Here is a 27,040-nt window from a genome sequence, read left to right on the forward strand (position 1 = left end):
ACAGGGGAACAGCTGAGTGGTTTTAAAACACAAATATGATTGAATAGAAGAAGTCCACAAAATCAGGTTGGAGTTTATTTTCACAGAGACTTGGACTTACGTGACCTTGGACTCCAACTTCCATTGGGGGAGGGGATAATTTTCTTCCTGTTTTTAGTTCCAGGAAGCGGAATAGGAAAGTAAATATATACACTGCGCAGTCTGACATGGCACCAGGGCCTAAGGACGCAGGAACATCAGCACCTTCCTTTTTCTCCATAACTGACGAAAACCTGAAACCAAGGAGTCCAGTCCATGGGTCCCGACTCTGCAAGTGGGTGTGTTCACTAGAGTCCAATCTGCTTCTTTAGCCAAAGGGCCCTCCCTCCTCCAGCACAAAACCCGTCGTGTGTGTGTGGGTGGGGGGTGGGAGGCTGGCAAGAACTTACCAGAAAACCCAATTTGCTTGCATAAATGATTTAGAACCTTTGTATCCACGGGCCCTGATGGTTCTCTGAAGAGCCAGAAACGGGGAGTGAGGTGGAATGAGGCATGAGGGCTGCTAGGCAGTAAGGGGCAAGGGCCCTTGAGGTCCCCAGTGGGGCCGGCCTGGAGAATCGGGCCTCAGAATTCCTCAGTCCTCAATCCGCTATCAATTGCTAACTGGCCTGTAGGAGGTTCTGCTTCTCCCTGAGAGTATTAGCACCGTTCTCTGCAGCAGCAGTGGGCTGGCTGTTCAACAGGAAATGGACCATGGGCGCTGGAGCAGGCTTGGCGTGGGGCCCCCGCAGGGAGCCGAGCAGTCAGCTGGGAGAGGACCCGCACGCCGACTGTAGTCTGCACAGGCTGTGACTCCCAGTGCGGCCGACCAGCATGCAGCCCCTGCAGAAACATGCACCTGCCTGCTTCTCTTGGCAGGCTCTCCTCCCTAGCCTGGGAGGACAAGGGCTGGAGGATGGAGGCCTTTGGCCAGGGTCGGAAAAGTTCCCATGCAAGGAAGCAGGGCGCGTGGGAAGAGCTACTGGGCCTTTTTAACCCTGGCCAGGCCACAGTCTAGAACGTGGACAGCACTCGGGAAATGAGATCCTAGTTGGGAGACTGGGAAATGGCCATAGCACATCTTGGCATCAGGAAGGCATGTACTAAACCTCACACAGAATTCCTACAGCTAAGGGTGGGGGTATGTGAGGTGCGTTATCGAGCACTAAGGTGGATTTACAGAGCAGCTGAGTACACTTACGCAAATTGTTGAGTACAGAAGGTCAACCTAGAAGGCTGCCTCTAGGGCTCTGTCATTGGTGGTCCTTCCCTGCTTACCAGTTTTAATGATAATAATGCCTTATTTTTTATTGCGTTTTTTGAGTGTAAGAAATAACTGTTGGAAACACTATCTCATTTAATCAATAACTTAAGAACATACAGAATATCTGCTTATCAAAATTGTAGGTGACACTAAACGGTGAATAATCAATATTTGGAAAGATCTCGCAAACCTGGCCTGAAGCCAAGAAGATAAATTTTAGCAGAGGTACACGAAAACCACAGCGATGTGCCACAAGCCAAGTGCAAACGTGCAGAATGAGGAAGCCGAGCTGACTTAGCTGTAATTCACAGGCTAAAACCTCAAGGATTTTAAACACCCACAGTGTGGTTGTCAGCTGGTAGCTGATTGCACACACTGGTACGCTGTATGGGACGGAGCACATCGGAAAGATAGTGCCGGCCCAGATGGCCCATTTCAGCAGGGGCATTGGAATATGGCACTCTCTTACTAGGGACAGCTATGAGAACTGCAAGAGCTTAGAAAGCTCATCACATGTATACATGCACTTTAAAAGAGAACGTTTAGCCTACAGCAGAGGGAGGCAGAGGGAAGGTCTGGGAGGTGCCTTCAAATACCCTAAGGGCTTCTCATGTGGAAGAAATCTGGGACCTGCTTTGTGGACCAGGAGGTTAGGACTCGCCCTATGGGTAGAAGTTACCAGGGGACCCATTTTAGCTCAAACTATAAAAGATTTTCCGTTCCTGTGAGCTTTCCAAACATGGAGCCTATTGCTTTAGAAGGCATGGGGGCCCATCTCTAAAGACAGGAGATTTAAAGGGATTCCCAGAAAGGGAGGGCAGGGAGGTTAAGGACCAACTGTCCTGCCTTCCATGAGCCTATGATCATATTCTTCATCTCGGTAAAGTCGAGGGTATTTATGATGCAAAACTGAATCTGAAACAGCAGGGTTTGTTGTTTGTTTGTTGTTTATTTTACATGACATACAAACATGGCTGACCAAATTGGCTAAGGAAATTCATCACGCTCCCAGGGATGGTGGGGGAGGAGCACTAGGGAGGGCCCACTATCTCACAGTGAGACAGCTGACCGCCCCATTTGTCTGATTGTTTGCTCAGCTCTTGGAAAATCCAACAACAGTGGAACCATAGACTTTTCTGGGCTTGATCACTAATACTCCTGCCAAGCCTCTCTGGTGGTCACAATGCTGTTCCTTGAAATTGAATGAACATTCTTCTCTTTGGAATGGTCTTAAGACAGTCTCCTGAGACTGCATCCCTGATTTCTATGCAAGTGCTGGTAGGGAAGAAGTATCAAATCAACTCTCCTATTAAACATTAACTTCCCAACAATGGGCCAACACAAAATGCAGTCCACCAGAAAAAAAAAAAAAAAAGTTGAATTCTTTTAAAAGTTTCTAAGTTATGATTTCACTGGCATGGTATAAAAACCCTGGCACTATTTCTTTCTTCAAATAAATAACTGACTGCTTCATTCAAAACTCTTCAGTCTTGGCCGCTGTTTCAGGGAATCTGGAAATTTTCTCCATCAGCCCTAGGGCTGTACATGCAAAAGGTCCAGCTCACACTGGCTGCCTTCATCTTGGTACCCCCCAACCAGGATTCTACTTTAAAAGGCCCTAATTCTAATTTACAGTTGGGGAGCACAGTGATCAGTGACCCTGCGGCTTCACCGGGTGTTCATTCAGACAATCAGTCCACCTTCCTGCCATTGCCAGATGCAATGGACTCCACTTCATTCACTAAATATAAAACAGGGATGTGTATGGCCATGAGCAGTTACTCGTCAGATGCTCCATATTCAGAGTCCAAGAAACCTCTGCAAAGGCAGCAACAAGTGGGCAGACCACCATGGTGACACACTGGGCAGAATTCAACCAGACTCATGGAGGTCTGCATGTGTTTTCGGCAGCGGCAACCCGAGGCCACAGCCCACCTAATTAATGGGGTTTGACACCCCAATAGACGATTGCCTTGTAAATCTGGACCCTTCTCAGGACATCTGTCTCCACTAGTTGAACCAATCAGTACAGAAGACTGGCCACCCCATTAGGAAACGTTGCTAGATTGATTTCAATCTAAATTGCCTTCTTCGGTAAAGGCAAAATTAGCACAAGTTCAAGAGTAAGAACTGTAAGTACTGGCCATCAAGAAACGCTTTTGCAGAGAACAGGAGCAAAGAGGAAACCTAGGTAGAGGGCTTCTGCTCCGTGGTCCAGTCCAGGCATCAGAGGATTCTGAGGTTTCCTGAAGGCCATTCCTTCCCTTTCTAACTCAGGAACTTGTTTCTTTCATCCAGAAGCTAATTTTGTCACTGTTACTCGTTTTCAAAAGTGATTTTTAAACTTCTCTGTTCAGTTTCTAGCTTTTATGTTTCAAATTATTTTGCCATCAACTACATCCAAATGACCATCATTTAAAATATAATAGTATAGCCATTTTTTTTTTTCCAGAGCAACTTCAGTGGAAGGAATGACACACCATACCCTCATAACATGAAAGAATTCTTTATGGTTAACCTCTAATTTGCTCTTTTAGCTCCAGGTCAGCCAAAGCAATCTGATAAAATTCACACACCTTCATTGGCTGCTCCCCCAGCACCATCTTTAATGATCTACATTTAATTTCATTCATCCAAGAAAACATTTATTGTGTGTCTACTCTCGGCAAGGTATATAAGAGCCAGGTAGCTGGACCAGATACAGGCACGAGGCACAGATGGATTCTATCTAGGTAACTAGAGTATTTGTAATTGGAATGGGTATAAGATAATAATTATTATTGTTTAAAAGTAGAACTAAAATAAACCCGTCAGATTGGCTTAAAAAAAAAAAAAAAGAGTCACATTCAATTTGTGATCATGTTCCAGAAATCACCAAAGAGATGTGCTTGATCTCACATTGCGGGACAGACAGATCGAGACTGCAAGTGCAGAGACGCAGCTTCTACAGTAAGTGAAAGGCAAGTCCAGGCAAAGGGAGACAGGAGGAGACATTTCGTGCAATTCCCAGTCTGAGCCTTTTTAAAGACTTACACAAGGCGTCAGTATTCCTTTCTAAGGGTTGCTGTAGCTTTTCATACATGATAGCTTTCTTGTAGTTTACACTTATCACATTAAGAAAAATGGTAATGAGGAGTTCATGACAACGGCTTTTAGAAGGAACAAAGGCTAAATTGCTGAGGAAAAAAGAAGTAATATCTATTTTCATGGAAAGAGCCCTCCAGTGAACAACTTGGCTGTAGCTTTGCTCTCTCATTATTTCTGAGCTCAGTAAAAATAAGGCGTCAGGCCACTAATACAGCTGAAACTCCAGCCAATATGATTTGCATGGAATTGTCTCTCCTCTTAGAATCACAGAATCACAGCGCCAGGGGGATGAAAGGGAACCGGTTTGCCTCATTCACATGAAATTAACTAACAAACTGATCATAAGGTGTTTGTCTAGCTATTGAACACCAGGACCTCCTCCCCCATCAACACACTGCCCCCCAGTAAAAATAAAAATAAGCAGGGGCACCTGGGCGGCTCGGTGGGTTAAGCGCCTGCCTTTGGCTCAGGTCATGATCTTGGGGTCCTGGGATTGAGCCCCGCTTCAGGCTCCCCACTTAGCGGGGAGTCTGCTTCTCCCACTCCTTCTCCCTCTGCCCCTCTCCCTGCTTGTGCTCCCTCTCTCAAGTAAATAAATAAATAAACAAACAAATAAATAAATGAAATCTTTTTAAAAAGTAAAAAAATAAAAATAAGCCAACAGAGGCATCAAATTCTTTGCTGTCGCCTGAATTTAATAACGTTACCACCACGACTAAGCCTCAGTGAAATTGATTCAGAAAGCCTCCTCAGAATATTCCAAGCCCCTAACAGGCTGAGTATTCTTCAATGCCTGGACATTCACTCCTCTCTTCAGATTACTTTCTTTCTGCAATTACTTCAAATAATGGGAAATAAATAGCTTCTTTATTCCATATTAAGACTGGCAAAGAAGCAGCACAAGTGAGAGCCATATCTTTTTCTAAAGGGACGTCTGGCTAATGGAGAAAGAGAACATTCTAAACTCAATATGAACAATCTAGGGGCCAGGCAGTGTGGACATAAAACCTTGCCCCATAGGCATGCTATAAAGCTTCAATCCTGTGTTAAAATCAGGAAGGCTTGTCCCCTCTCTGCCTCGGTGAAAACAGCCGCCTGCCGAACAGCATAAGCTAGAAGTAGCTACTGACATGATAACGTCTTTGGAAATCAGAACACAGAGATACTATATACTAAGTATTTACTAAACAAAAATCCAATCTGATTCTTGCATCACCACCTAGTCATGTTTTTTTTTTTTAATAAAAAGGTAACAATCACAGAGTCTTTTTATTAAGAATTTCCCATTGACATCTTTGAGGCACCCAAAGCATTTGCACACCATGAGAAAGGGACATGTTCCAACTCCTCCCCCCACCCCGCCCACCCCTCCAAGCTTTCTTTAATGACTGTGTGGGAATCCACTGCCCATGGATGTCTCTAAATCCTCTTTAAACCTCTGTTTTCAGCCTATACCATCTCTTGGGGGTAACCAGATCAATACGTTTACTCCCTGCTATACATTTAGGAAAGCACCAAAGAGAAGATCCAAAGAGAGCATTGTCAAACCCTTCCGTGGAAAAGTTCTACTGAGCAAATGTCACGTCGGGCTTGAGGTAAATAAATGCACATGGAGGACTCTCCCCCTGGGCTTCAGACCACGGTTTTCTAGTGGGTTCTAGTCACATGCTTCACCCCAGTGCAACAAACAGCACCCCACCCTCTCCTACCACTGGCTCCTGCTCATCTAGTCTGTCCTTCATTTGCTTTCAAAAAGAAATGTGCAAAATCATTAAAAACAATCCTGGATAGGGATTTGCAAGCTACCCACAGAGACTGTTATACAGCTGACAGAAATCGACGTGGCTGGGTCTCTGGGCTAATTAAACAAATGTGACAATTTGAAAAGTTGCAAAGTGCCTTATGAACCACCGAGTGGTCAAAAATGAAAAAGAAAAAAAAATGCCCTGCATTAAAATACATGAAAGGAGCTTATATATTTAATAATTAGGAAAACCATTGCAGGGGCAATTTATACTCCTCAGCAAAGGCAGACTGGGAGCCTGTGAAGGGTTGAAACACGGAATTCAAAGTCACACTTTGAGAATCTTTGGAATTGCTGAACCATTGAGAAGAGTCACAATTAAATCCAATAGAAGTTTGCATGTATTTAGTGGTTAGAATTCCCTGGATGTTTCGATGTTTCATTTATGTTACCGTGTTTCACCCACTCAAGAATCCAGGCAAGTAGTTCTCCTACTTCTCATTTCATAGATCAGATTCCCGAGTCCCAGTGAAGAGCAACCTCTGCGACAAGAGTCATGCAGCCAGCATGTGGCAGATGAAGGACCTCTGGGCTTTCACCACCACTGAGCTCCATCAGGATGGGCTCTCTAAAAGGGAACATCGTCAGACAGCGGGAAGCAGGCTTGGTCACCTTTCTGTAGGCCAATCAGATTTTGGCGGTTTTAGGAGGCACTTTATAATTGCTTTGAAAGCATTGGCCTTACTCATGCTACTTTCTCAATTCATTTGTCATGTGTGTGCACCACACAACCTGGATGGCAAATCAAAGCCAGTAAGTCCACCTCTAAGGAAGGAGGAGCCTCGATTTATTAAATGAGCCTTGCCATGAACGTAGAATCTAATGAGTGGCTGTTGACAGGACTTAGGCCATGTCAAGGTTAATAATCCAGATCTAGGGTCCCTGTGATAGTACTAGATCATGGTGTAAGTGAGCAACTTCCCCTGCAAAGTAACGGGTCATCTAAAGTCTCCAGAACTGTCCAAGTGTTGCCTGTGGTCCTTCCTTTAATGTTGTACCTTAGGTGAATATCTCACGAGATGAACAAGCTGGAGAGGGTAGGAAAGGGGGGAGTGAGGGGCGCCTGGGTGGCTCAGTTGGTTAAGCGACTGCCTTCAGCTCAGGTCATGGTCCCAGGGACCTGGGATCGAGCCCTGCATCGGGCTCCCAGCTCTGCTGAGATCCTGCTTCTCCCTCTCCCTGCCGCTCTGCCTACTTGCGCTCTCTCTCTCTGTGTATCAAATAAATAAATAAAATCTTAAAAAAAAAAAGAAAGGGGGGAGTGAAAGAGAGGGAGGAGAAGGAGGGAGGGGTGCATATGAATCAGGTGCTGGGTTTTTACAGTACCATTCTTCTGGAAGGGGCTCTGCCAGGGTCTCACGTACCCTTTGCCTCCCAGAGCCTGGGGATGAAGGCATGATCACTCCTATGGAACACAGGGGAAGGAACTTGCCCGAGACCTGGAGTGTAGGTGGGCACTCCCCTGCACTGCCTTCAATTTCTCTCCTCTTCTCTCTTTTGTGGGACATTCACTTTATCTCCTTCTACTTAGCCTGATTTTTGGTCCTTTTTTATATAGTAGGAGTATTACTCAGAACTAGAGTAGAATTTGACCAACAGATTCTACATAAGCCTCAGGATGGAAATAAATTATTCAGATAAACTCTAAACATGGTCAAGGGTATGTAGTCAAAAAGTAAAACTAGATTTGGTTTTCTTTAATGATCAGACTCAGAATGAAGACCCAGAGCAGATCTTAAGAGATAAGCTAGGGGCAGTTCGCTTCACTAGAATTTTCAGCCATGATGGAAATACTGTTATTTTGTACTGTCCAATGATAGCCACTGGCCACTTGTGGCTCTCGAGTGCTTACGATGTGCCTCATGGACTGAGGAACTGAACTTTTATTATAATTTAACACATTTAAACTTCACTAACCAGCCACATGTGGCTACCGTTACTGTCCTGGACAGAGCAGACTAGTCAACACTTCAGTTTTACAGACGGAAAACCTAAAGCCCATCATGCTCCAGAGATGAGCCAAGGGTTGCAAAAGAAGGTCGTGGATGGGTCAGGCCTAGCTTTGAGGTCTCCTGATGCCCAGTCCAGTGCCTTCCTCTGAATCCCAGTTCTTCCAAAGGCAGGGGCTCTGTGGTCTTGGCTGGGTGACACAGACCACCATTCACTGTGGTATCAAAAGTGCTGGGTGCATGAGGCTATGCCCTATCGGGGGCTGTTGGGTTGAAGAGCAGGAAAAAGGCTGCAAAATTTGAGGGTGGACAAGCTCCTTGGGTTTTCTCCAGTCCCAGCAGGTCCTGAGAAGTTGGAAGGGATTGAAGAGAAAACCACCAGAGGCCCAGACAGCCGGGATGCTTTTGTCTGCCTTAGCTTTTGAGGGGCCTGCGCTCTGTATTTTGTGATCTGGCAATTTCTAATTACATGTTGCCAGGGGAGAGCGGGATGAGCTGGTTTGTATTAGCATGCTCATCCCAGGAATGGGAGATCTGGGGGGAGTGCTCTGTTTTGACACAACCTTTGCTGTCAGGCTGAGAGTGTCTAATAAAGCAACATGCAGGTTTTCAGCCACAAAAAAAGTCTGGAAACCTCTCACTGGAGGAAAAAACCACATGTCATAGAAGCATCTTTCTTGTGACCACAGTGATAATAAGCACAGTGAATGGTACCAAATCAGCCCCTTTAACTTTATTTAAGAGATTTGAATCGGCTCTCTGCAATTATAGTAGCATATGGGGCCTCCACCTTTGCTTTTAATCAATGCCTTGTTTAAAGTGATAATGCCAACATTATTGTACTTTGAGGAGCAATATTAAAAATAGGTTAGAGCAAAGGTATTAAATAATGTTTGGCAATGGAAAAACCTAGCACAAAAAGTAGCGCTAAATATATTATTTGAAGAAATAAGAAATGGGAGTCATTATAATGCCTAGTATTTGTATAACTATTCCACTTACTAAACACGATCATCTGCTTATTAACTTACAATAGCTCCATGGAAAACATATTATTACTTTACCAAGGGCGGACATGACACTGTGAGGCCATTTTCTCTAACCATTTCTCTACAAATTTCAGTCACCCAACAAACAGCTACTCTGCATTTCTTATACACCTACACTTGTCACCTTTGTGTACATGTGGGGGGCAGGTAGAGGGGCTTCTGGGCTAGGCTAAGGGGACAGAGAGAGGAGTGTGACACAGACTCTGATCTAAGGAATGGTCACATTACGCCACGAGAGGCAGCCCTCCCCACCACACGAAGGTGACAAGTGCGTATGTGGAAAAGGTGGTGAGGGGACCCAGAAGAAGGAGAGAGAGATTCATTTCATTTGGATAGTTAGGGCTTCAGAGAAGAAGCGATCCTAGTGTTGGCTCTTCCATGGTGTGAACGGGAGTCTACCAGGCAGACCTAATATTTACCCAGTGTTCCAAGCACATTCTAGAGGCATAACTAACATACATTAGCTCATTCGATCCTCCCATTAATCCTGAAAATTAGGCAGTATTGCCCCAGTTTTTTAAGTGAGATCCAAAATGGTTAAGTCACCCAAGAATGTTCAGCAGGTGAGAAGAGCCAAGCTCTACTTCCTTAACCGTGATGTCTCCCTAGAACATTCTTCCTTTTACTGCTCAGATACTTATCTCCTTGTAACTGCCCCTCAGGGGTTGGGTTCCACCATTTGAGGCCTCCTAGCCTAAGTCCAGTCTCAGCTCGCTCCCACACCACAAGTCCCTCAGGCAGCGGTGGCCTTCTCCCTCTTCTAGTTCAATCTTCTCATGACTAGCCTCTCTCTTCCGCCATTCTGATTGTGGATCCACTCACTATCCCCTGCTTACTTGTTGCTAAATGCATTTCAGTTCAGCAGCATACCTCTTAAAATTTGTTTATGAAAATTTTAGAAATTGAGAAAATTTAGAAAAGGAAAAACTCACCCATAATCCTGTCACCCTAACAAAATAAGAACTATTATTTCAGGGTATTTTCCTTTAGTTTCTTTTTATTCATATCTTTACATGGCCATAAAAAGCAAGTACATAAAATGTTATAGTCTGGTTACTTCACTTCACAGTTTATTGTAAGGGTTTTTTTTGTTTTTCCCACATCGCTACATCATCCTCAAATCCATCTTTTTAATGGCCAATTATTTTTCTGAGTGTATAAATCAGAATTTGCTTAACTATCCCCATATTGTTGGACATATAGTAGCATTTTTGGCTATTACAAGTAATGTTGTAATGAATAACTTTGTTCACGTAGTTTTTCTAGGGGTTTGAATTTTCCCCATAGCATGGTTTCCCCAAAATGGAATGATAGATTAGAGGCACACCATGTTCATGAACTAAAGAGGCATACCAAGTAAATTCATCTATTGATACAATGTAATACTAACTAGCATTCAAGCAGGATTCTTTGTAAATACAGACAACATGTTTTTACAATTCATATGGAAAGAAAAGGAAACTAGAATAGTCAAACTACTTCAGAAAAAAGAACAAAAGTTGGAAGATTCACATTATCCTAATTTTAAGACTTGCTATAAAGCTACAGTATTGAAGACATGGTGTTGGTGAAAGGCCAGGGGCATGGACCAATGGAAGAGACTAAAGAATCCAGAAATGGAACCACATAAATAAGGTCAATCTACTTTTTACAAAAATGTAAAATCAATCCAATAGAGAAAGATAGTCTTTTCAACAAATGGTGCTGGAACACAATGAACAAGGAGCTTCAACCGACACCTCACAACATATACCAAAATTAATTCAAAGCAGGTCAAAGTCCTAAATGTAAGGCATAAAACTATAAAATTCTTAGAACAAAGCACAGGAGAAAATTTTTATGACCTTGCATTAGACAACAAGTTCTCAGACTTGACACCAAAATCATGATCCATGAAAGAAAAAAAAAAAACAAAACTGATAAATTCGACTTCAGCAAAAAACTTTTGCTCTTAGAAGGCCACTGTCAAAGAAATGAAAGAAAGAAAATATTTGTAACGCACATATCTGACCAAAAACTTATATCCAGCACATATATAGAACTTTGAAAATTCAACAATAAGGTAACAAACAATCTGGTTTTTAAAGTGGGCAACGGATTTAAATGCATGGTTCATCAAAGAAGACATACAAAAATGAAAATGAGCACACGAAAAGATGCTCAACATCATTAGCCATTTGGGAAATGTAATTTAAAAGCACAATGACATACCACTACATACTTATTAAAAAGGCTTAAATAAAAAATAACAATAAGATCAAGTGCCAGCAAAGATGTGAGGTAGGTTTTTCTTAAGTTGCTGGTGTGAATGCAAAATGGTATAGCCACTCTGGAAAATAATTCAGCGCTTTTTAAAAATAAGGTTAAACATACACTTGACCCCCAGCACCCCCCTCCTAGGCATATATCCAAGGTAAATAAAAACATAATCACACAAAATTCTGTACGTGATTTTTAACAGCAACACTATTTATAATCACCAAAAAGCTAAAAACAACCCAAATATTCTTCAGTGGATGAATGGGTAAACAAATTGTGGAACATCCATGTAATGGAATGTTCCTCAGGAATAGAAAGGAATGAACTATTTCTAAATACAACAACCTGAATGAATTGGAAAGGCATATGCTGAGTGAGAGAATCACTATGGGAAGATTACATACTGTATGATTCTTTTTATGTGTGGTGTTCTGGAAAAGGCAACGCCGTGGGGACAGGGAACAGATCAGTGTTGCTAGGGGTTGGGGGCAGGGAGGAGAGTCTGACCGCAAAAGGGTGATATAAGGGAATTCTTTGGAATATTGGCATTGTTTTTCTGTTAAAGGTGGTGATTATAGGAATCTATACATATGTTAAAACTCACAGGAATGGAACTAAAAAAAAAAAAAGATAAATTTTACTGAATGAACTTTTTTTTTTTTTTTAATGTGCTGGCCAGAAATCAATACCACATGCCAAGTGTGGTCCAAGTAGAACAGAGCAGAGCAGATCTAGCCCCTTCTTAGTTCTAGGCATTCTAGAGCAGGGGTTCAGCAAACTACCTCTCACAGGCTAATTGTGGCCCACTGCCTGGTTTTGTAAATAAAGTTTTACTGGAACACAGTCACAAGCATTGTTTTACACACTGTCTATGGATGCTTTCATGCTAAAAACAATAGCATTTAGCTGTTGAGACAGAAACCATGTGGCCTAAACAGTCAAATACATTTACAATCTAGCCCTTCACAGGAAAAATTTGCCGAACCCTGCTCTAGATCCTTGCATGAATACATCTGTGGGCAGTAATACCTGCTACCACTAAATTTTTTCTTATCTACTCAGAACACTGGTGGACTTAAGTGCATTACCATATAGATATCCTCCTATGGAACTTATTTTATTAGATTTGGTCCGTCTCGTAAGCTGTTTTCCTAATTCCGACACATGGTATTGTTAGCCATCCTGCCTAGCTTCATCGTTACCCACTGGGTCAGGGAATGAGCCCTGTAGTCCTCACTTAAAATCTATTTCTTCAGCCCTATATCCTCATGGTGAAAGACAGAATGCATAATGGTTAACAGCATGGATGCCCACGGTTGAGATCTTGGTTCTGCCACTGGCTAGCTGTTGAACTTGGAAAGTCGTTGAGGCTCAAAGTATTTCCATTTCATTATCTGCAGCGGTGGGGATGATAATAGCACTTGCTACAAAAAACTGCTATACAACTATTTGATAATATTATTTGTGTCTACATTCTATTCAGGCCGACCTGAGTTCCAATCCTGTTTCGTCCCCTTAGTAGCTATATAATTATGTGCTTTGGGACAATTTATTTAACCTCTCTGAGGCCTCCGGGCTGCCCTCGGCCCGTCAGTCAGTGGTCTCTGGGTAATGAGCTAAGCACTGCTGGGGAAATCACAATCTACAGGTTGGAACCTTGACACCGCCTTATAATCTTACTAATAGTATTCCTTGGGTAGCCCCCTCCCTCCCTGTCAATGACAATTTCAAACTTTCTCCAATCTCCTCAAACCTCTAAACTTTCCCCTGACTACCTCCAACCCCTGCTGGCTCATCAGAAGACTTGGGCTGGAAATAAAAAATTCTGAAATTCTCCCACGTTTACTTCTAATATTTTATGTTTTTGTTTTTAATCTTTAATGCATCTGGAAATAATAGTGTTGCCTGGTATGAGGTAAGAACCTAAGATTTACTTGAGGAGAACAGAAATGTTGGTGATATCATCCTTCCTATCCAAGAATAATACGCCTTTGCATTTTTTTAAATGTTCTTTGTGTCTCTCCTAGTGACTTAGTGTGTTCATATAGCTTCTGGCACATTTCTTGTTAAATGAATTCATAAGATATAAATGGAGTTTGTTGGCCCCATTATATCTTACAGTTGGTTGCTTACATGTAAGACTCTTTCTATATATTTTGCAAACTGAAATAGTGTTGAATTGTATTGTTTGTAATAGTGCTTTTGGTTAATTCTTTTGGGGATTTCAGGAAAACAGTACTTATGTATATATATACACACACACACATATAATCTACAAATAATAATCATTTCACACATTTTCTCCCATTTTAATACCTATTCTTCCTTTAGCTTGTGATTGTCTTGGCTCACCTCCAGGACAATATTAAACAATAATGGTGATAAAGAACATTTAGTCTGAATTCTCAACTACAGTGGGAGTGCTTTTAGAATTCCTCTGTGAAATGTTACACTAGCTTTTGGGTTGAGATGGATACATTTTATCATATTAAGGATGTTTCTACCTATTTCTACTTTACCTAGAGTAAGTGTTGAGTTTTGTCAAGTATCATTTAGCATCGATGAAGATGATCATGTAGTTTTTTCTTTCTTATCCTATCCATAAAAAGCATTATATTCATGGATTTCTTAATATTGAACAAGCTTTACTTTCCTGGAATAAAACCCACTTGGTCATGGTGCATATCCTTTAAAGTTCTGTCTTCTTCTATTAGCAGTTCACTGAGGAAATTTGCATCAATATTCACAAGTGATGTTACTCCGTAATTTCCTGTTTTGTATGCTGTTTTTGTCAGATTTTGGCATCAATATTATGTGCTAATTTGGCTCTTCTAAAAAAATACTTTGCAATATTTTCTTCTGGTTCTATGTTCTGAAACCATTGGGCTGTATTATTCCTCCATGGTTTGGTTTAATTTCCCTATGAAACCCTACCTGGGACTGATGAGTTCATGAATGAGTGGGACTTCTCTTCATTTCACTGATGGTGATAAGTCTGTTTAGATTTTCTCTCTTCTGGAGACAGTCTGAGTCAATTATATTTCACTAGAAAACTTGTCCATCTCATCTAAATGCTTATATTTATTTGTGCAGAGGCAAGTAAATTGCCACTAACAGTTATTTTGATTTCCTCTGTATCTGAAAAGTTATTACTCTTTATTATTCCTTGTTTTATGTATTTGTGCTTTTTCCTTTTTTTTTTTTTTTTCCCTTGGTGAGGTTAACAAATGATCGATTGCTGTTACTCTTTTATCTTGGGGAAAAAAAAAACAGATCATAAAAGTGCTAATTCTAATGATTTTCTGTCTATAATTCATTACTTTGCAACTCTTGATTTATCTACTTTTAAAATAGCATCTTTGGGCTCTTGTATCACTGCTTTGGCTCTCTCTCTCTCTCTCTTTTTTTTTTAGATAAAATTGCTTCATTTCTTTAATAACTCCTGCCACTGTGGTGTCATAGCTTTGATTTGTTCCCTAGCAACATTTTTTTATTCATTTTTTTCTTTTTTCCTTTTTTATTTTTGTTTTGGTATTTTTGCATAGCTCTTACTGTGGTTCCTTTTTTAATTATTACTAATTATTCTAGTGACAAGAGTTCTTCCTTGACAAGAGTTGTTTGCAGGATGGTTCTGTGGCAGCGGGGGCTGTGGCTCAGTTCCAGACTAGCAGTAGTTCTCTTCTCAACACCAGTGTGTGCGATCAAGTGCTTTGGCCTTTACTTCTGTCTTATCAAGAGACATCAGGCCTACAGGCTGCTCATAAAGCAGCATCTCAATCTTCCATCTTGCCTCAGCAACAAAGTGCTTTCCACAAATGTGGATTAGTTATGTCACTTCTCATTCAATCCTGCCTTTCCCACTTCTCAAGATCTGTATGTTCTAGACTTGGTCCACAGAAGCTTCCATTGCAAACCTTCACACCCAGCCCCATCATTCCCATATTGGTTTTGCTTTTCATGGTGTGCCACGTATCCTTTTTTTTTTTTTTTAAGATTTATTTATTTATTTTAGGGAGAGAGAGCACAGCAGGGGGAGGGGTGGAAGGAGAGGGAGACAAATAGACTCCCCGCTGAGCAGGGAGCCCAATGCGAGGCTTGATCCCAGGACCCTGAGGTCACGACCTGAGCCGAAGTCAAGTGTCGGACGCTTAACCGACTGAGCCACCCAGGCGCCCCTGTGCTCCTTCTCTTAAAAGCAGGGCTTCATCAGCTATGCTCTAGATCCATGACCACGGGAACCATCCTTTGGATTCTTCCCTGCCTGACCTTCACAGAATAAATTGTGACTTAGGCTTATGTATGTCTTCCGGTTAGACCAGTTACAGGGTTCACAGTTCTTTTTCTCATTCTCCATAATGCTTTTGGTGATTCACAAGAGAAGGCGCAAGCCTTGCTCTATTCTTTCATTTCAAAACTGGAAGATGCCTCCCAGAATGACCCTGAGAGGCTACGTTCTCAGTGTATTTTCCAGAGACACTGGTCTTACCTCTATACAGATGCAAGTGCAATGGCCAACCGCCTGGCATTACTTTTTTTTTTTTTTTTTTGCCAGCCCGATCCCACTAGCACAGCTGGGACAACGAGGCCGGTTCTCAAACAACAGTTGGAAGCTATTACTTCTTTCAGATAAGTTTAGACTGCTTTTTGGCACACCAATATACTGTTTCATTACCCTCTCTGCACACCCAAGATACAGAAAGCAGGTGTAAATTCTACACGTGGCTTAAATTCTCACCTGCTTTCATTCAATTCAACAGAAAATAATAAATCACCATATTCACAGAAAGAAACAGGTTGTCAGAAAACAGACTTATTTTTATAGCACACCTACGAAATAGAGGGACTCATATATTGACTCGATGATTTTAAAGGGGCTACTCTTGCTCACTCCCTGGACAGCTAAATGCTGTGTTGCTATGTTACTGGTATTTGACATCATCTCTTCCCTGACATGTCCCACGTTTGACAGGTTCCCATGAATCACTGGGCCAGTCACCTCGTTACTCACGTTACTCATTTTCCCAATGACGTCTGTGTAATCATTTAAAATTCACATCATACACTAGCTGCAAACCCCTAGATTCCACATGAAAATATTTAAACTGCTTGACAGGCTCTAAGTGCATTTGGAAGCACACTGGATGACTTACCTACATTGTTCACATAATAGTTGTTATAATTAAATTTAGCATCTTTCTTCTGGGTTGGTTTGTGTTTGAGAAAAGAGAAAATGATTACTGGGAGGCAAATAATGGCTAATATCTCTTATGGGCTAATTGGCTCCCATGAATAGCTCACCTCACATATGCATGCTATGTATTCAGTCCATTAGTGCTTTGAATTAGCTTTAGAAAAGGTAATACTCCACATAATTTACCCAGTCAAGGGCATTTTCACCTGCTGACAAATTTACATATTTCCCAACGTCATTAGGTAAGAGCTAGTCATCAGAATAGCAGAGGGTGCAATCAGTAGTTTATTTATTTCACTCCACCAATGTTAACATTAATTATAGTCTAAATTATATTTAGCAATTGTTGTCTTTCTTGGATGGAACTCTACATTACTATTTCAAGAAACTATAATTTTAAAAGTCCACACCAGAATAAGATAGATGCTTTTTGAAACATTCTGGAAGGACTAGTATTTAAGACTGCTCTACAGAAAATCGTTTGCATGATTCCAATTTGAACATTATTTATACATTAATTTGACAGGATATAAAATCAATTGCCTAATTATTGGTTAAATTTATCAAAGAGATTCTACTGAAAGGTGCTTGATTATGGTGCATAGTTATGATAATATAATCAAATTTCCTTTCAGATGTAATTGACCAATTTTGTTCCCCAATCCATTTCTTTCTCATTCTTAAGATGAGTTTCTTCATTTGTTTCCCCTTTTCACAGTAAAAAATAGCAAGTACTGTGCACGGTCGTCCTGTAATTATTTGGTAAGATCTCTCCATGCTAAACCTGTACACTTAAATACAGACCTAATACATGGAATTGCCATAATTTAGAATGCTGTAAACACAGATCATGCCATAATCTGAAAGAGGTGCCCATGTCGATGTTTACCAGCCTGATCCATATGGCGGGGAGAGAGCTGTAAGATGGTAGAGTTTATCAAATCGAGTTCCCTAAATCTTAGCTAGCAAATTCAGCATTCCCCATAAACAGTGAATTACCCTTACAGATGTTAGACTATGAAATTATCAACTACTGAAGGTACTTTGCTAGGAAACACAATCTGTTCAGCGTCAAGGCTAAGAGAAGCGCTCTATCTGCATTTTTGACTCAAGAAAGGACTTAATTGATAGTTTGTTCATATTTTTAAGTAAATTCTTGCAAGGAACAAATAAATCATACCACCGCAAAGCAAATAATCACTGAACATCCATCCTCGGCTAGTAGTATTTAGTGCACGCAGCTCTCCTTGGCTTAACTCTTCCAGAAGTGATTACTCGAGGACCCATCAAACCCTGTGGAGCTCAGGAGAGAAGCTGCTGTGGCCCATATTATTCCATATGAGCAGCTTCAGAGTCCCTCATCTGATAGATGAATTGTAACTGCAAAACGCCACCGGAGTTATTGTTAGTTTTCATTTCTGTTTGGACTCGAGGGCAGCTTGAATCTAAAGAGAATATGGCGTGCTTGCTGACCGAAGCAGGTACGCAGGCTGGGCCGATGTAAACGTTGCCTTTATGTTTCTGATGTGTAAAATGTAGACTAGGCAACAACGTACTTGACAAGTAGCGAAGACGAGTGGAGCTAGGCAGCTTGTTCTGGAGCAGGAGGGCAGCTGGAGGAGAGGTGCTATAGGCTGGTGGTTTCTGGCCTGTTTGAAAAACTACTTGAAATTATTTTGGCATAATTGGATTTGTAGGAGTCATCGAAGCAACGGCAGCTGAAAGGAATTGGTGGCTGATGCCATCACAATGTTAATCATAAAGGAGACTGGAGCTTGTGAAGTCAGAATGGATTCAAGTGCACCAACAGGAGCAGAATGGGTAGTGCGTTTTACACCGTGGGACTCATGACACAGAGTTTTAGCATTGTCGTGAGAGGGACGTGACGTAGTATGCTAAAGTGCTCAAGCCCGGAAGTGGCACATTGCTGTTATTTTTTATCAGTGGCAGTAATGTGTCATTGTTATTATTTTATTATTTGAGGTGAGATTTGAACATATTCAGAATGGTAGGAAGAAAGAATTAATTCCTGACACCTGCTCAAATTCCGTTGATTTGGTGGGATTCTTAAAGTGGCTAGGACTAAGTCAGCCAGCATCTGGAGCAATTTTTTTTTTTTTTTAATCCAGAGGTCTGTGAGAGGGCGGTGGACAGTTTGGCGTAGTGTAAAATGCAGACCAAGTTCCATTTCTGCTTCTGCTGTATCCTAGGTTCACTCTCGCTGCAGGTCATTTATAACCCCTCTGGGCCTCAACTTCCTGAAATAATTAGGGACTACACCATGTTTTCTATTACCAAAATAAGATAATGGGGTTCAAGTGTTTTCAAAGGCAGTCATGTGCCACAGAAAAATAAGGTCACCCTATCAGGTCAAGTCAGCCCTGGAAGACCAGAGGAGGTGGGCTACAGGACGGTATGAGAAGCAGGAGCACAAAGAAAGAGAAGTCTGAAAGAGAGCTGAGGCCACGATCACAGAAATGGTGAGAGGAGCTTTCAAAGAAAGCTAACTGGTTTGAATTGGAATGGTGTTTTGGAAAAGGAGGCAAAAATAAAATGCATTAGGGAAAAGTATTTCCATTGCCTGGGGACTGAGGGGCCGAGAGAGGGGAGAGGCCAGTCGTGTTGGTTGGTTGGTTAATAAAAGAAGTCTGTCCCCATGTGAGATGAAGTGGGTTTGCATGCTTAGCCTGCTGGGCTGTGGAGGGCAAAAAGGGGGGAGATCGGTGAGGTGGGGAAGTTGAGAGACCAAACAGACTGAGATCTCCATGTTTCCCATGCAAACTGTGTGCACACTTTAAAGATTCTCTCATTGCAGGTGGGTCGTGGGGTGGAGGGTGAGTTATTGTGTGAGTTATTCACGTTTGCTACATGAAGAGATCAAGAAGCCACACAGCTAGAGAGTGATGGACCCAAGGCTTTCTACCGCGGGGCTAGAGCCCCTTCTTCCACACGGCTACACCTCAGTGAGGGAGAATACGCCCCTGCTCTTGGCTTGTCTGAAAAGCGCTGAGGGTGTCAGAGAGAGGTGGGGAGAAAGAGGAAGGGAAAAGGTCACCCCCCCACCAGGAAGAGGCAGATGGAGAGCAGGCCACACAGAGGGCTGTGGAGCCATCCCATCCACTGGGCTCCACAGCCCTCGAACAAACACGACCACGAACCTGTTGTGCCACACAATGTGGGCTATACAAATTCCAGAATTACTCATAAAATTTAGGACACAAACTTCAGGATGCTTATTTTTATTCTAAGCACGGGAAATGAAACATGTCAGTCTTCAATAAAGGAAAGCCCACTCATTAATGGTGCCGTTGAAAAAAACCCCAGAATTCTATACAGTCTATAGCCCTTCAAAAAAAAAGACGTTTCCCTAGATTCTCTTTCAAGAACAGAAGGACTTTTGTTACTTCCTCAAAGGGTGCTATCTTTTATGAGCTTATTAAGGCAAACTGCTTCTTTTCTTTCAATGTTGAAGCGACATTCTGTTGTTTCTCTAAGTGGCTCCTCCAGCGGACTGGGGCCCCCAGCCTCTGCCAGGTGCTCACCCGGCTCCCCTCCCCCAGGGCCAGGCCACTCGTAAGAAGAGATTCCAATTGTGACCAATTAGGTGGTGATTCTGAAACGGGTCCCACATTCCGTTGGGAATTAAGAAAAGACCGCTGACTTCATTTGGAAGAGAGGAAGAGGTTTCTTGCCATGTTACCTTTCTTTAAGGAAGGCAGCCAACACACTAGCAAGGATTTGGTGTCTCTGCTTGATCTGACCCATCTCCGCCCAATGGAAGGAGCAGACACCTGCAGTCTCCTGCTGCAGCACACTGGCGGATTTCTCCACCCCAACCCTTGGACCCCAGGGGGGATGACACAGGGGTTCCTGAGCTCTTACAAAAGTAGCCCGTATAGGGGCACCCGGGTGACTCAGTCGGTTGGGTACCTGACTCTTGGTTTTAGCTCAGGTCTTGATCTCAGGGTCGTGAGATCGAGCCCCGTGTCAGGCTCCTTGCTCGGCGTGAGTCTGCTTGAGATTCTCCCTCTTCCTCTGCGCCTCCCCCCTCTCATGTTCTCTAAATAAATAAATAAATAAATCTTTTTAAAAAAGTAGCCAGTATATCCCCAATTCAGATAGTCTTGTCTCTGATCAGAGTAATAGCACTCATCTCTTTAATAGCCAGTAACAACACTCGTGGGCTGAAAACGGGGCATGCATAACGTGGGGAGTCTCAAAAGCAGAAGGGTCTTGAAGTGGAAGCGAGGATTCCCCATCAGGATATTCACCCAACAGGTGAAATCGGTGATCAGGTCAACTTGACAATAAACAGCTCTCTCCTCTTTATTATTCCTTGGGCTGCACTGTCACAGATTCCCTTGGAGCCCTGGGCTGCCTGGAAGGCATGCACCACGGGGAGTCTCAGGCAGAGGTGTGGGTGAGTTCCTCACTTTGGTAAGTGGGGGAGAGGTGCAGACTTCTCAATGGTACACAGATTGTTCTCTTCCCTGGGCGGCAAGCCTGCGTGCTTTTCTCATGGCCACGCTGATCATCATTTATCATAATAATGAGCATCTATACCTCTTGGCAGCTTCTAAGGGAATTAGGACAGGTATTATTATCCTGTTTCACAGATAACAATGGAGATTCAGAAAGCTGGAGTTCTGTGTCCAAACCACAGAGTGACAAACAGCAGAGCTGGCCCTGGGACTCAGTGCCACGACTTCCATTCTTCAGGTACCACATTGCCTTGCCTTATGACGCGAACAGCCAGAGACAGGAGACCCATTTTTCCGGCTGGGCTCTGGTGTTGCCTTTGAGTTTAAGCATCTACTTTGGGAGAGGTCACTGCCACCTTCGGCAACTTCATGCTGCCTCCATGCCATTCATATGCACACATTCCCTCCCATTAGTAACAGGTCCTACAACTTGCCTTCACTCTCAAGTCTCTCCTCCTTGCCACCCTCCCACATCTTGCCCCCTCGTCATAGGCCACAACCCCCACAACCCTGTTCCACCCACGTTGGCGCAGGAAGTGGCAGTGAAGTTGAGACTTGAGATCCCAGAGAGCAGAAAGCCCAAGATTTAGGGTAGGCTGCTTAAAGAGGGAGAGTTTCCTGAAGAACATGGGGAGTCTCAAAAGAAAGACCCAGAAAGGCACAAGGATGAAACAGAAGCTTAGGGAGATGACAAGACTAGCTTGGCTGGGGATGGGGAGAGGACAGGTGAGAAATGAGCCGGGAGGTGTAAGCAGAAGGGTCTTGAAGTGGAAGCGAGGATTCCCCATCAGGATACTCCCAGAAACAGCACAGTAATTACTTGAAAGAGCTTAAGCAGATAGATTGCTTCGTTATTAAAAGGCACAGAAATGGAGCACTGGGTGTTATGCACAAACAATGAATCATGGAACACTTCATCTAAAACTAATGATGTAATGTATGGGGATTAACATAAGAATAAAAAAAAAAGTAAATAAATGTTCTAAAGGAAAAAAAAAAAAAAGGCACAGAAATAAAGTTTTAAACTCACCCGCAAGATTTCTTCAACACAGCTTGGATCACTGGGAAGGCTTACCTAAAATAAAATAAACAAACAAAAATTAAGCACCATTTAGCTATTCTCAGAGAAGTTTATTGTATAATACTTTACATGGTAGGAAAAATTGTAAAGAAAGGAAATACAGCTATCAATGTAGAGTTTTCCCCTGCTAAGTACAAAGCCAAAAGTATCTGCTAGTGGCCAATTTTCATTGCTTTAATGAAGCAGTAAGACCACAGTGCAAGGTGCAGAGAGAGAGTGACACGTTTTGTCACCGATTTTCTGTGGGACATTGGGCTGCCCTTCCATCACCCAGGCTTTACTTTGCTCCATCTATCCAAAGAAGGAGCTCGACTTCCTCATCTTTAAGGCCCATTTGACCCTCTGCCAGGGTTTAATATATTATTCATAATCACAGATTTTTTTTTTAAAGACGAGGCCAATAGGACATACTTCTATGATTGAATTAAGTTCTTTTTAAACTTAGGAGTCTAACCAGATGCCTGCAATTCTTATCCAAAACACCAAGGCTCAAACTGTGTAAATTGCAGGCATGCCTTTGCACTTAGAGAGCATCTCACAAACATACAAAGTGAGTCCCATGAGCCGTCTTTCCCAGTGTGACATCTTCCTAATCAATCAAAATTCAAGCAACTTGCAGAAATGTCCCGAGGACTCACTGCAGGTCCAGCACAAAGCTCTATCCTCCAGGGGCTCTATCATCAGTGAAAGCCAGAAGCCAGACACCAAAGCGAGGCACCAGCTCGAAGGCAGTGACCGGCGAGGGGCCCGGGCATGGGACAACCACCCGGAGAAGGGTCTGCCGGGCGTGACGTCACCTGTGTGAGCTACAGGCATCCCCCAAACATCCCTCTCGCCTTCACACCTTCCCCCTCTCCAGGACTGCGAACTGTCACTTCTGCTTCCCTCCAGTTCTGGCGAGGAGGGCATTTGGTCTCTTTAATTCACTGCCTCAGAAGGCGAAAGGTCAGTCCTGCAAAGACAGTACGGCCACAGAGGCTGTACATCCAGACCTCTCGAGGGGGCAGTTAGGTGATAAGCCCCCAGTTCCTCCGATAGACTGAAGGCTGAGCATAACTCTATTTGGGGAAATGGAAAATAGAATATGGCCCCAGTTTCCCGCAAACCTGCATGTCTCCTTTCCCCCTCACAAATGTCCCAGTTTGGATGATAAATTACACAGTCACCCTTCCCAGCACAATAATATTCTAGTACTGGGTAGAAAGAACAGGAGAAGGAAAGGCTGCAAAAGAGGGCCAGGCACAACTTTCCAGAGGACCTTAAATGCAGGGTCCCAGTAGGCAACTATGGGTAGGGTTTGGCCCAGGACAGCACATTCATTCATTCAACAAATTTTTTGAGGGCCAGCCTTCTGCTAGGCACAGATACAAGGAAAAGCAAAAGGAGACACAGCTTCCTCCCTCATGGAGTTTGTAGACTCAAGAGGAAGGTAGATATGAGGAATCACATAGTTAATGTAGGACTGAAACTGTGTTAAGTGCTACCCGAGCCCATCCCACAGGTACTGGGAATCTTTCCATGTCCAAATAAGCATGGGAAATACTGCAATCCACCTCCTCCCCCGACGTGGAAATCCATGATGTGAATTAAAGGCTCCGAGACACCTATCTAACTGTTTAACGCAACACGTTGCCAACTCTCTTGACCACTAAATTCTTGGCTTTTTAGTTTTTGTGATTTTCTTTTCCCAATCGACATATACCACCATTCCACACAGAATGAGTGCTTGCAGAACACACACTGGGAGGTGCTGGTCTAACACAGTTCAGGATTACAGAACTCAACGGATTAGTCTTAATAGCCGATACAATCTCATCCCATTGTTCAATGCTCCAGCAACTGTATTTTCTAAGACAATCCTTGAACTTCTAACAAATAACCTTTGCCAAAGGTCAAAATGATTACAGCAGAATTCAATCTTCAATATCATTGTTGCATTCTATCCGTGTGGGCGACCTGGGCTAAAAAATGTATGTCCCGCTCTCAGAAAAAGGTCTTTGCTCTTTTTGTTCCCACACAAAAACATAATGTCAATTTTCAACCACAGAGAAAAACATATCAGCAATATGCAGACACGGCAAGAACGCTTGCCTCTGGGTCTGTAAGGAGCTGGGTGGGAGTTCTGGCCCTACCACTTGGGGACAGGACTTGGTAACTTTACCCCTGTGAGTTCCAGTTTTCCCAACTGTAAAATAAAGTAGAATAAAATAAAATCGCCATCATAATAATACCCGCTCCTTTCAAATCTCACAGGGTTTCTGTGAGCAGCAAATGAAATAAATAATGTGAATATGCTTTGTACCCTGCAAAGCCCCACACAATGAGCCAGGTTATTACCCCTTGTCCTGTTGTTCTCCTTACTGCTTTATTACTAAGTCGAGTCTTCTCGTCTTTTCCAGGAAAGACCCGACTCACTCTCGCCAACTGCAAATGTCATTCCTACACCTGGTATTATAAATATCCATTTCCTTATGGGGGAACTGCTGTCAAAATAGAAAGAGTTGTCAACTCTGGGGCTTTGCGGCAAATCTAATAATGACTGCTTGGGGGTCGGGAGCACTCAGGATCGGAAGGGACTGCAGACAAGGACAGTCAAATAAGTATGCATCCACACCGAGGGTTCAGATTGTTTTTCTTTTTAAGAAAATCCCAGAATCCAGCATTGGCATGGAGTCACTAGTCCTGCAAACTCATCTAGCCCTGCCCCACAGCTCTTTCCACCACAAGACAACTACATTTGAGCGGCAAATGCTTCTCCCCCTGCGAGTGCTTTTGAATTAAGCAGTGGAGCATTTCCTCTGAGCCTAGAATAGTGTTAGGCGTGGGGGGTGGCCTCTTTCTCTCGGAGTTAAATGTCTAGATGGGACGGCAAAACAAATAATTAGAGACCCACTGGGACATACATTGTAAGGTAGTCGTGACAAGGGTAATAGGATCGCATTCACTGCCCGACCGCCTATTCATCAGTTCTCCCATTTATTTCTTTAGACAACAAATCCTGATTGAGCTCACACTGTGCTCAGGATGGTGCCAAGGGGGAGGGTTTGAAGACACTGAAGACAACATAATTTCTGGCTTCAAGACTCCACGCAAATTGGGAAGACAAACATTTACACGGGAAACAGACAATAGGGAACAGGAGGTCTGATTAGGTGGTGGAGAGAGGGTACCTACCGGGTTCACGGACAGAGCCATGTCCGACAGAAGCTCCCAGCCGCCGAGGTCCCCACTGTAGTCCTCACTCCACATGGGAGTGAGAGGCCAAGGATCTGACATGGCCGAGAAGTGGCAGAGCCACCTGAGGCCACTTCAGTCTCTGAGCCCCCTGAGGAGCTGCACGCCGTGGGGGGCGGGGGGTGTCACTCTGCACACTGAAGACAGCTGCACCAAGGCGGGGGCTCAGCCCCAGAATTTTGCCCAGTGCACTCCCCCCACACACACACACGCCCCTCTCGCAGTACTTCTGGAGTCACTCGGACAGGTGGGAAAGGAGACTAAGAGAACTAGTGGTGACACGGGGATTAGAACTGCTGCCCGCCGAGTTGCCAAGCTGCTGCTTAATTCCCAAGCCACCTTCTCCTCTCTTTCAATCCACTCTTGAGCATTCGGACAGTCCACAAAGCGCAAGTTAGCCACTCAGAGCTGCGGCGTCCTTTGCATCCCCCTCTCCGCCCCCTCCTCCTAGAGCAGAGAGCAGGCTGCACGCCGCACAGGGGAACCTGTTCTCTCCCGCTGGGCCCCAGACGACCCTCTCGGGCTGGGCACAGATGTGGTCCTCTGAGGGCCAGGGAAGGCAGGCACACATGGCGGGCAGGTGGGGAGTTGCCTGAGAGCCCTCACAAGTGCCTACCCTCTCTGCACGTGACAGGGCAGGCTGCCACCCCATGTAGCCACAGAGAGACCACGCACCGATCATCTGCCTGGCGATAAATACATATCTTAGGAAATAATGAGGGTACCTTTAAATCATCAAATATTCAGTTAACTGCAGCAACAATAAATGAATTGCATAGGATGTTTTAATCATTCTAGAATTAATCAGTTTGGAGCATACTTCTTGGCGATTAGGGTAATACAAGATATCAAAAATACCCTGATTGTGGCATCGAGAGACATAATAGAAAACATAGAGATTAATGTAAAACATTAAAAGAATAATGATCATCACATGGTTAACCGGGGAGTGAGGGAGCTCAGTGCATGCCTGTCACTACATTATTATTAAGGGACTGCGAGAGAAGGGTCATTCTTTTTTTTTTTTTTTTTTCCCCTAAAAGCACCCTGAGGTTGCCACAGTATCTGGCAATCAAAGCCCACGATTCCAGGCATATTCCACCTTGACAAAGACTTCGCAAAGTAAAACTCAAAAAACATGAGCTTAATTGCCGGCGAATGCTTGCATTCCCCTAACAAGTGCAAGTGACACAGAGTGACACCCCACTAACACCAAATACCGTGCTAATGGCCCAGTCAAACAACATGCATGACTGACACCCACGGCAGCTTCTGAACTAATTCCGTTTGTATTTTCATTAACAAATTGCCACATTTATCCTCATGATTGATTTATGGGACACGGAACTCCCCTGACACGGCATTACTAATAGAATGAAAAGTCAGGTTATGATTTTGTACTACCAAATGAGTTTGCCGGCTTTTTAAAATTTTTAATCCCCATGGTTGGTCACTTGTAAAAACCAAGGGGCAGCAGCCTCTGGAGTCCTGATTTGCATGTGCCTGGGGATCCCTTTATCTCCCCACCCCACCCAGGGAGTCCCGGGTCTCCAGTTTGGAAAACTACAAACCCAGTTCACATTAGGATCCGTCAGTCCCCTGCTTCCTGCCTCACCTTAACCT

At 43.4% G+C, this 27,040-nt stretch overlaps 1 protein-coding gene across 5 annotated transcripts in view; it reads right to left on the reverse strand.

Moving 5' to 3' along the window:
* The window catches only part of AFF2 (ALF transcription elongation factor 2), a 443,996-nt gene that overhangs the window by 156,746 nt on the left and 260,210 nt on the right, over positions 1–27,040 (reverse strand). For all 5 annotated transcript variants that reach the window (XM_081808150.1, XM_081808148.1, XM_081808149.1 and 2 more), the window contains one exon: positions 22,133–22,177. In XM_081808150.1, the coding sequence (XP_081664276.1) occupies positions 22,133–22,177 (45 nt within the window). The remainder of the gene's footprint in view (positions 1–22,132; positions 22,178–27,040) is intronic.

Source organism: Leptonychotes weddellii, chromosome X, assembly GCF_054177405.1.
Source record: "Leptonychotes weddellii isolate Sample4059 chromosome X, ASM5417740v2, whole genome shotgun sequence".
Taxonomy (NCBI): Eukaryota; Metazoa; Chordata; class Mammalia; order Carnivora; family Phocidae; genus Leptonychotes; species Leptonychotes weddellii.